This window comes from Cherax quadricarinatus, chromosome 51 (genome assembly GCF_038502225.1).
Source record: "Cherax quadricarinatus isolate ZL_2023a chromosome 51, ASM3850222v1, whole genome shotgun sequence".
NCBI classification, from domain to species: Eukaryota; Metazoa; Arthropoda; class Malacostraca; order Decapoda; family Parastacidae; genus Cherax; species Cherax quadricarinatus.
In genome coordinates, this window is record NC_091342.1 from 6,867,456 (window position 1) to 6,878,902 (window position 11,447).

General features: G+C 40.3%; 2 protein-coding genes across 6 annotated transcripts in view; one reads left to right on the plus strand and one right to left on the minus strand.

The window, feature by feature from the left end:
- Window positions 1-2,217, minus strand: part of LOC128694557 (mini-chromosome maintenance complex-binding protein) — a 22,299-nt gene extending 20,082 nt beyond the window's left edge. The window contains exon 1 of one of the 2 annotated variants that reach the window (XM_070095734.1): window positions 2,088-2,217. The gene's annotated coding sequence lies outside the window, so the exon portion shown is untranslated. The remainder of the gene's footprint in view (window positions 1-2,087) is intronic. The other variant, XM_070095735.1, reaches the window with a different exon arrangement.
- LOC128694689 (proline-rich protein 36-like) overlaps window positions 1-8,147 on the plus strand; it is a 9,712-nt gene extending 1,565 nt beyond the window's left edge. The window contains exons 2-6 of one of the 4 annotated variants that reach the window (XM_070095736.1): window positions 1,280-2,471; window positions 5,403-5,642; window positions 6,389-6,553; window positions 6,738-6,837; window positions 7,367-8,147. In XM_070095736.1, the coding sequence (XP_069951837.1) occupies window positions 1,448-2,471; window positions 5,403-5,642; window positions 6,389-6,553; window positions 6,738-6,837; window positions 7,367-7,472 (1,635 nt within the window). In that variant the 5' untranslated portion in view covers window positions 1,280-1,447 and the 3' untranslated portion in view covers window positions 7,473-8,147. The remainder of the gene's footprint in view (window positions 1-1,279; window positions 2,472-5,402; window positions 5,643-6,388; window positions 6,554-6,737; window positions 6,838-7,366) is intronic. The other 3 variants (XM_070095737.1, XM_070095738.1, XM_070095739.1) reach the window with 3 other exon arrangements.
- The last annotated feature ends 3,300 nt before the right edge of the window (window positions 8,148-11,447 follow it).

The window sequence follows — 11,447 nt, forward strand, 5'->3', positions numbered from 1 at the left end:
TGACCCTTACTGTTTTAGAGCTCCCCTATGAATATAATAATATGTAGCAACAGACGCATCACATTTATTAAGATGGTCGACGGTGCACAAGATCACACATTATTATTTTCGGTATGTATACAAGTGAAAAAAGTTGATCTTTACCTGCAAGTCCACTTTTTTTGGATATTATCCGATGAACTTCTAAACCAGAATTTGCATCAAGTCTGTTGTAACATTCTATAAAGACCAACTGCACCGTTGTCTGCAGCTGTATAACGAGGTCAAAGTGTGATCACAAGGTATTTATTTACATATTAAATACCTATTTATAACTATCGGGGTAAAACTCGAGGGGTCCTGTCATAATCCATCATTGTAATAGGTAATAAATAATGTATCATATAATGTGTCATAATGTACCAGTGCCATAAAATGTAAGTGTCATAAAGTGTCATATTTCAATTGTGATAGTCTCACATATGTTTTACGAAGTCTGATCAAAGATCTTTTCATATATTTTTGCGCCATACCTCTCTGAACAGAGATAGCCAATTGTAAGGCGTTAGTGTGGTGGCAATTATTTATTATTGCTGTAAAGGGTCTAGTTAAAGCTTAGTGGATGAGTGACTACGTAGAAACAAGTCTTTGACTATTAATTATCATTATTATTATTATTATTATTATTATATTGAAAACAAGCGCTAAACCCGTATGGATTACACAGCCATTAACCACGAATTTGAGATGAATTCATGCTGTATACCTTTTATAGGTTACAACGTAGGCTTTCGCAGTGAACTCATTGTACTGTACATTACGTACTGAACAATGATGATTTACAGTATTGTAGAAAGACACTAAATCATCAGTTAGAAAGTTGGTTAGCCCACCAAAATTACAATCCCCAGATAAACGCGACTACAACCGTGCTTGAAGGAAATCTTCAAAATTGCCCAAGTATTCAACACAGAGTGAAATGCTTGATAACCTCAATGCCTTACCAAGATTTCCCAGCATTTACCGGCAATATCATTACTTGTGTGGAACCTATCTTGTGTTAGAATATGATAAGAAGTCCACGTCGAATGATGGGTGTTAGATAAACAGCTCTTCTGTCCTTGTAAGATGTCAAATAGATCAAGGTAGGCTAATACAGTAATAAAAAGAAATTGTCTCCAGTCTTTTGAATACGCACTACAAGATGGGTAAGAAGTTTATGGTGCATTTATCAAGTTCAGTGTAGTATTCTTAACCCTATCGGATACCAGCCTATGTTTAACAGAAGCGTATTTTGCAGTTGGCTCGAGAGATGTTGCTAGCCCTAGCTGAGACTGATGAGTGGTGAGACCTTGGACCTCGGCTGCCAGAGACTTGGGTCTTGTCTCCCACTGGTTGCTTAACCCCCGTCGCTTCCCACCGGTTACTATCCTCCAACACTCGCCACCCCCCGCCGCCTCCCAACACCATGATGCACTCCTCTGGCTCTCCACACTCTGGCTCACCCTCTTACCCTTTGCCACACCCTCCCACACAAGTGTCTTCCCCGCCTCCTGTCACCTCTGGCCCACTGTTGCTAAGCCCACCTCCACCCACTTTCGACTCTCCAAACCCACCATCATTCACCCTCGCCTCATCTGAGAACTCTTTTCACTCACTGTCCCACAACCCACCTCTATCCATCCTCAATCAATCTCGGAGCTCATCTTCAACCACCTTCGACCAGCCTCAGAATCCACCTCTATCTGCACCTGACCCACCGTCTTGGAATCTACTTCCATCTACCCTCAATCTATCACCATGGAACCCACCTCAGCTCATCCCCGATCCACCATCTTGGAAACCATCTCAGTCCACCATAGATCTACAATCTTGGAGCCAAGCTCGACCCACCGACGACGCACCGTCATGGAACACATCTCAACCTATCTCCGACCCACAGTCTTGGAACCCACCTAATCTTGACCCATCGTCTTGGAACCCACCTAATCTTGACCCATCGTCTTGGAACCCACTTAATCTAGACCCGTCTTTGAACCCACAATTACCCACTCTCGACTCACAATCTAGGAAACCACTTAAACTAGACCCACCATCATGGAACCTACCTGTACCCACACCCGCTTCACAGTCTTCAAACCCACATGCACCCACAGCAGGTTTACAGTATTGGAACCCACGTGAGCCTCCGTCTGGCCCATGGCCACAAAAGACAGGCGGTGAGGTTAAAAGTAGAGGCGGTGTGGAGGGATGCGACACGGGAAGCAGCGGATGGAGGTGGTCGTCGCCATGGCCACACAAGGAGACAGTAACCATGGGGTTGTCGTCGCTACCGTCGTGCGTTCTGGTGTTGTCGTCGGCAGCGGAGGTGGAGATAACTGAAGGTGGTCACATATGGCGTCATGAGTGGGGCAGGCCACTTCCCAACCAACCACCACCACACGCCGCCGCTCCTTACACTCTCAACATCAACCTGCAACCACCTCTCCCAGGTTAGCTCTGTAGATTTTTAAATTTATTACCATTAAACAAATTAATCTGTATGCTAAAGAAGCCCTCAGTGTGGGGTCGAATTATACAAAGATTCATTTTATTAATAATAACAATATCCTTATTTCTACAAGTATATGTACAAAGTATACAGGCCTAGCTGACATCAATGACATACTATTATATAGAAAGCCTCTTGTTATGCAGAGCATTTCGGGAAAATTAGGTCAATTTTGTCCCGGGACGTTATCTACACCAGTCGACTAACACCCAAGTACCCATTTTATATTGATGGGTGAACACAGACAACCGGTGTAATGAAACGCACTTCTAATGTGTTAACCCTCGCCGGGAATCGAACTCGGACCCTCACCTTGTGAAGTGAGAGCTTTTGCCACCAGGTCCGTGGCAAAATGTACATGAGTTCATTTGCGCCAGTGACCCCTGGATAATGACTAATATAAGTTTATGTTTATCATTAATTATTATTATCAAGGGGAAGCTCTAAACCTGTGGGATTTATCCTTAAGAACTTAGTCCTATAAAATTTTTCATTTGTAAAAGTAACATATATATTTCCCATTTATAAAAGTGACAAAAAATTTTCTCATTTACAATTCTGAAGCATCTCTTTCACGTTTTCTTCCTGGGAAAGTGGAGAAGAATACTTTTTGCGTAAGTCATGCGTGTCTTAAGAGGAGATTAAATGCCGGAAGCAAGGGGCTTAACCCCTTCTCCTGTATAAATTACTAAATGTAAATAGAAGAAAAATTCGTTTCTTTTTAGAGTCACCCTCCCTTGGTGGAAGACGGCTGGTGTGATAAAGAAAATAATGCTTACAATACCGATAGCTAATTTATCATTATATGTATAAATTTATCACGACTTAGTAAAAAGCACCTTAAAAGTAACGAACTTTGTGATTATACCCCTTTTCCATTATTTAATTGTATTTATTTCATTAGTTGTGCTGCCTGTGTGACAGTCTGATTAGTCGTAAAATTTATACATAACATTTATGTGGCTTATCCTGGTGTTTGCAGTGAAGCTTCGTCCAAGGGTCAAGCCTTGGAGACATGTCAGCTGAATGGGCACATGACACCATCCTGAGATAACCCTCTTATCTGACCTTTTTATTACAAAAAAAAAAAAAATGGCCAGAATCCAGCTACCCAAAATGTGACCAAATACCGTTGCACAGTATATATCTAAAGTATCATATTTGTCTTTCTCACCAAGGTTATTAAGCGCTGAACTGCTGGGACCTTAAAACCCGCGTCATGTTTTCAACACTTCAATTTTTATTACTTTTCTCCTCTAGAATAAAATCATTTTTTTTTGCTTTCTCTTTTTTCCCCATATCAAAGCACGGTTAGCAAGCTTTCCCTGCTGATCTATTCTGTCACAAGTAACTGAATCTAAATCGGTAAAAGGTAAGCTGAGAGTAGAGTTTGTATACAGTAGTTTGTAGGTAAGTTTGCGTCATACCGTGTATTCTGTAATTGTCTCCTGACTGACAATATTATACCATGAAACAAAGATGTGAACGCTCATTTGCATGCACTATAGCTGCAAATACCAAGTGAAAATAATTTGATGAATAAATTTGGTTTAATTTTAAAGAAGCTGACTGCGGGTTTATGAACAAGCCCGCCCCCGCCCTTCTACCGAAAATAAAAAGAAATCTTATCACATTTATACGGTTCAGAGTGAAGATAAACTAACAAAAAATACACCAACAAAATCCTTATAATTCATATTTTTATTAAAACAAACTAAAATGCTGTTTTTTTTTTAATTCATATTGCTTATCACAAAAACATTATTAGTTTTAGATTCACATTTATCTTGATAATCCTAGTGGTCCAACACGTTCCTTTCCTTATAATGCTAGTGGCTCAACACAGTTTCCTTATAATGCTAGTGGTTCAACACAGTTTCCTTACAATGCTAGTGGTTCAATACGTTTCCTTACAATGCTAGTGGTTCCAACACGTTTCCTCATAATATTAATGACCGCAACACTTTTCCTTCTTTATTATGCTTGTGGCATCCTGTACTGCTATTTTCAATTTCTGGCTTCATACCAAGAAATAAAAATAATAAAAGATTAAAGCTGATTTCGAACACTGCTTTCTTGATAACTAAACTTGTAAAGCTCTAAAGCTAAAAGTTTGGGTAGCTTTAAAAATAAGTTGAACAAGTACATAAGTGGGCTGGGCTGAGTTGGACCTATCTTGCATATGTCAGAATTTATATCAGTAGTATTATACTGACAAGTATTCTATGTTAATAAGACACAATATGCGGTTTATGACGTTGTAATGAGATGCTTCACTCTACAGGAACGCTAATCTAGTCTCTTTCAATAAAATGACAAACGGCATAGTGTAATTAGCATAGCATGGGTCAGAAGACTTACTGCAGTGCTCCATTATTTATATGTTCTGTAATGAGGCACTTGTGCACAGTGTCTCATTCTTCAGCTTGTCGCTTTTCTAAATCATTTACATCATATGTTCTATAATCTAAGCCGGCCACAGGTAACTCCCCGCTTTCTCCCCTGACCTCGCTCCTGTACAGTCGTATATAATTATAAGACGATCTCTCTGTCTCTTTCGAAATAATGTAACTCATATCGGTTAAGAAACATTTTCCATATGAAAAGCATACTACTACTGATACTGCTAATACTATATCGTAATTCCTAATATGCCTCCAGTAAAAAGTTGTATTAAAATTTGTGATATGTATGTCTAGTAATATATTATAGTCACATTAAAGTTATGCTAGTCTGTGGAATAACAGAACACTATTTCAAGAGAAAGTAATCGGTGTCGAGGTCAGGAATAACTGCTTCAAAACTCTATTCCTCTTACTGATGTATACAAGAAAAATGACCGGAATTACCATACCCTTGTCAATGTTGCAAGGTGCGTCGACTGGACTGGCGGACATAGCTGGCTCTCAGTGTCAGCCATTACTGCAAAACCAGATAACTTACGAGATTTCACCAGACCACGAACTGACGACTGTGCAAACTGATCCCCTGGGCGAGAACGCAGATGACAACTTCATTAAGTTTGAGGAAGAATGGCGGGACCCCCAGGAGGGTCATGTAACTTACAGTCTTCATCAGAACCCGGATGACGCTTCTATGCCTACTCAAAAAAGTAAGTACTTTATTATATAAACAGACTTGTAACTTGTTACCTCCAGTTCACTTCCAAGCAATCCATGATATCCTTAATGGTAGCAGGTCCAGCATTGTATCATTGGGCTACGAGGATTACAATGTAAGTGTCATAGCACTACTTTGTTGTCTTCGTCAGTGGCTACCATCTGTGACCCAACTGTCCTTTCCCACAGGTGTCGAGCCACAGCTCCTGGCCTCGCCTCTTCGTTAGTCGCTACTAGAACCACTTTCTCCTTGCTCCAATAGCCTTATCGTACTTTATCTTAAAATTATGTATAGATCCTGCCCCCACTATATAGGGGGATTACCAATAGACCCCTGGCTGTCCTCAAGAAGGCTCTGAGCAGGCACCTATAGTCAGTATCTGACCAGCCGGGCTGTGGTTCGTACGTCGGTTTACGTGTGGCCAACTGTAACAACCTGGTTGATCAGGCCCTGATCCACCTTGAGACCTGGTTACAGACCGGGCCGCGGGGGCGTTGACCCCCAAAACCCTCTCCAGGTATACTACTTCGCTCTCCAGATTGTTCCACTCCCTGACAACTCAAAGGCTGAAGCAATACTTCCTAACATCCCTATGACTGTGTGTGTGTGATTGGTTTTGACACAATCGTGTTACATGTTTCTTGGAGTTTCGAGGTGCCAACTTAAAGAATACAAGGAAAACCAAATAAAAAGCAAGTAGGTCATTACAGAGTTCAAAGCACAATTGTGTGTTCACAGGTGAGGGGAGGCAGGACCTGCTAGAGGCGCAAGAATGGGAACAGCTTACCAAGAAGGAAGAGGAGGAAGATTCTGGTTATCACGACGGTGCTACCACATATTCTCTCAGTCCTGACGCACAGCCCAACGTCTCTAGCTCACCTTGTAATACCTACTCAAACTTAGGTGAGACCTTTCATTACCGTCTTGCTAAAGTCAGCTCACTTCAGAAGTTAGCTTAAAATTCTCAGTACAAATTGTTTATATTCCGTATGCCAAAACCTGTTTTAAGCGTAAACAAATAATTATTTAACATTATGAACTGGTAAGATGTAAAACACAATGTTGTTGAGGTAAAACTGTTGAACAGGAACAGCGGTGGAGGAAACAGCATCAGGGGAAGATATGGTGTCACTGGAGACTCCACGTAGCAGCCACGTACTCTCCCACCCCCATAACAACACTTCCAGGTTAGTACCACCACAACTACCTTAGTACCAGCACTACACCACCTCCAAGTTAGTACTACAACTCCTCCACGTTGACCTCCATCTTGCAAACTTCGACTTACATATAATACACCTTACTTTCCTATGTGTTTATTAATAGTTTAGTAGCTCAGTGGCTAAAGCTTTCGGCTAACACCCAAAAGAATGTGGGTTCGATTCTTGGTCTTGGTGATGTATGTAAGCAAGTCTCCCTACACACATTGCTTACGTTCATCGACAGTAAATAGGTACCTATGTGTTAGTGTACTACTGTGGGTTGCATCCTAGGGGGTGGTAGTATACCTTTGGCAAGGCTGGAATTTGAAATGAGTTCCCTAAGAGTTTGGCACTTCCCTATAAAAGTTATCTGAAACGAAGTGTTACCTGACTGAAGTGGGATAACACCTCTTAGCCTGTAAAATCATTTGTGTGAAATAATAAAATAAGGTGGGTGAGCGAGTGAATGAATTCTCCGCATCGAGTATTGGTTTGGACTATTTACATTTTGCAGCACTGTCCTGGAGACTGAAGTGATCCAGTACCGCCTTCTGCTGCGCCTCTACCACGCCGCCTCCAAAATCACCAGCCTCATTCTTCACAAATATCCCTCGCTCTAGTTCACCATCACAGGTTCAGGGTCACTGGCGAACATGGATGGCCATTGTGTTCAAATTACCTGCTGTGAGGGATGAAAGTCACAATACTGTAACTAAAACAATTCACAACTAACTTACAAATTGAGATGAAAAGTTGGCGCTTTTGTCAGTCTTGATCCATTGTCAATGCACAGCGCTTCGGACAACTTAGACTAGGATTAAAACTACTTCATACTAAAAAGGGTACATAGATGTGGAGTTCTCCAACCTTGTGCTTAGCAGTGCTTGACAGATGAAATTAGTAGTTAAAAAGCGAATTATAAGAATATACAGTGCAAATAGTTATAAGTTTATTATACTGTTAATTGTTTAGCAATTTTGTTAATTTCATTTGGACTGGTAAGGAAACGGAAACTTCTACTTTTACTCCAAATTGTGGGTTAGTTGTGAATTGCGTGTCACGAGTTAAAGGATCTGAGGGACTACCAAACGTCACTTCACATAAATTTGTGGCTTCTTGTGCAACCAAGGATAACGACAAACTTATTATGGATTCACCAGCTTGTATAAGTACAAGATTGTTGGGAAAGTTTCGGTTTAAAGTTGTTTTTGTTCTCGTTTTATTCTAGATTTTGTGATGACAACGCTGAGAGAATCAGCAAGTGTAGTTTTGAATAAACGATTATAAGCCGCGAAGCCTACTCGTTTTCTTGTGTTAGTGGTCTCAATCCAAGGCATTGGAACTACCCTTTCCATACTGAAGGCAAACCTGATTGCCTCTCATTCCCCAGGCTCTGTATTGCCCGTATGGGTTTAGTGATTTGCCCTGATTATAATAATACAGCACAAAGATGTGTTTGGACACCTCCAAAAATTTGGATATGAAAATATTAAATCCTAAATCATATTTCAATGTTTAAAAGTGGCCAACCATTTCCCCAAGCACGACAATGCAAGGACTACGTATTTAAAATAGTTCCGGGAGTCATCTCCCTAATCTCCCAAGGGTTGGTCCCAGACCCACCTCTCAGTTGACGGTTTGAGCAGTCAGACCATTGGTACTAGTAGCATGAATGATCAGGAATTGATCCGGTTTCATTTAAAGACAGTTGGGTTGCCCGAAAGCATTTCAATACACAACTCATATTATGACACCACAAAATACAGGCATATTAAGTTTGTGGTGTCATATTAGCATAATTTTTAATTTTTGATGTGACTTACATCAAACTGGCAGGTGTACCTGGCATAAGAAAATGATTTTATTGTAATACAACAGATGTTTCTACATTATAGGTATTATAGACAAAATATATACTGTTCTTAGCTATACACATCCACTTATGAATAGACGTTATTATAAATTATTAATATTCATCAGCATTGCTGGACGTTATATTCATACAGTGCACACGGTATTTTTCAGAGATTTATTCATTGACATCTATTCGTACTCACACCACAGCACTTTCAAAGAGATGTGCACCTGTGGGGCAGATTTGATATATCTGTAGCAACCTTCACATACCTTAATTAACACTATCATAATTTAGTAAGCATCTCTGTAGACAGTGCCACCTTAGGGGGGAGTTGCGCCACACTGCGCAGCGCTGTGTAACTCATATGGGTTTAGCACTTAGCTTTTAATGTGTTGTGTGAAGAGGATGATGACAAGATTTTTTCATAGATGGTAATAGTTTGTCACTTGTTGCGCACAGGTTTGGCTAGTTTCAGGATTTTTTTTTTTTTAAGTCTGGTACGGTGTATGCTATATTCTGTTTTCACACCCATTTGGAATAAACGCTCAAGAATAAAGCTGTGTCGTATCTTCCAACTAGAACATAAACAGATGCACTGTTTATCTACATTCTTACATGCATTTTGTTGAGGTAATATTGTGTTAATCTGAGGCTTCATGTTAGTTACACTAAGGCGTTGTTCTTTTCGACACATGGCTGCTTGTACATTAAGATAACTTGTACTGAGTTTGGTAAGCAGTTTGTGTCCTGTTGCAATGCACATTGTGCGCACTAGAATAAATTTGTAATACTGATGCGCTGCGCAAATCTCAGTCTCGCATTACAAAAGCCAGTACAAGCAGCAACCAAAATTATGCCTTAACTGTTAGCACGTTTAGTTGTGCTCTTTCTAATAGTGTTATCAGTCTTTTTTTTTTTTGTCCTTTCAAGCACTGATAGATTATTAATTCTAAGTGAAATTATTTTGCACAGTGAACTTTGATTATTCTTCTATACGGTCTTAAATTCTTTGACCACAGGAAGGCCTTGGTAAGTTGCAGTGGAATGCTTGCAGCTATTAAATATTTCAATGTTTTCAGCTGAAGTCTTGTAATCAGTTTTTGGGTGTGAGTTCTTGGTCTTGGTTGGACACTGTTGAGACTGGCTTCTCTTACCATTAAATATTCAAGGACAAATTTGTAGACAAATGTAAATATTGTAAAGCTGGTTGTCTAGATGCCCCTAACGGATATATCTATCTTGCTTTGATCATTTGGAAAGTTAAATGACCACCTGAAAAATACGCTACCAACGTTATCGATTTTTTTTGTCAGTCATCATTATTTAATATTAGTATGAGACAGCGGTTTTGGTCTGGTTGCAACTATTTTAACAATTCAAATAAAAAATTTCGCCCGACAAAAACTTGCTCAAGACAACATCACAGCAAAAAATTACCGACCCTTCAAAAAACTGTTTCACTTTCCTCTACCAGCAGAAGATAACTTTTAGCTGAGAGTTTGAGATATGCTAAACTTGCTTCATCTAAATTCAAGGATGTAGGTTATTCGATGTTAAGTGGGCTTGTAGCAACAGAAAGCAGGAGTCGCCCCATCAGTGCTAGGCTGTATCAAGGTCTTTTTTTTTTTTTTTTTTAAAGTATTCTCCGAACACTCCTAGAATCAATCTGACGTTCTTGGGATCAAATCCTAATCTTCAGTCATTTGGTAAACTGGCTGTATAGCCTCTTAGCTTGTCCTATCTAATCTTACACCTGTTGTCCTGTTCACCTAGCAGCAAGTAGGTACCTCGGTGTTAGTTGACTGGTGTGGGTCGCATCCTGGGGGACAAGATTGAGGACCCCAATGGAAATAAGTCCTCAATAACGCACTGCCTTTCTTGGGTTATGCTGGGTGGCTGAACCTCCAGGTTTAAAAATCCGAACGAAATCTTATCTATCTTATCTTATCGTGTCTGTATCCGCTACTTCAAATTATCAAGTTGCTACACTTTACCTGCGTTTATCCTCTTAGCATTAGGCTATCAGCCCTTCCCCTCCTCAAAAAAAAAAGGCTCCAATTACTGGAAGAGTCAAGAAATATGAGCAATCCTTAAAATAAGTTTCCGTTTACCTATCGGTAAATAGGTACCTGTGTCAATCGTCTGCCATGCATGGGTCACATCCTTCAGGACCCCAATGAAAGAAAGTCACACACTCGACTTTGTTGAATCAACCCACCCTTGCAAATTAAATTAAATTAAATAATACTACGGATGTCATTTTCAAAGTTCTCCCAAGCACAATTCACAGGTGAGAAGTCCAAAATTTGCATTGGTTTCAGTAACAAAGATACTTCTTCATTTGTTAAAATATACGCAGCACCGGCTGCGTAGAGAGGAACACGATACACTGCGAGCAGATAACTGCGAATGAGGTGAATGTGCTCTATGCTCAGTCTACAGAAAACTGCCTGATAGTAAAGATTATTGTGGAACGAGGATTAAATATCTCCTTCCTGTTGAGCTTTTCCAAGGATGCGAGATTCGACTACTTTAGCCTTTCATGAGTTCACGTGTTAGTACACGCACGCACGCACACACACAAATACAGACACACACACACACACACACACACACACACACACACACACACACACACACACACACACACACACACACAGAGGAGCTCGGACTCGACCACTGCAACCTCAACTAGGTGAGTACACACACACATACACACACACACACACACACACAC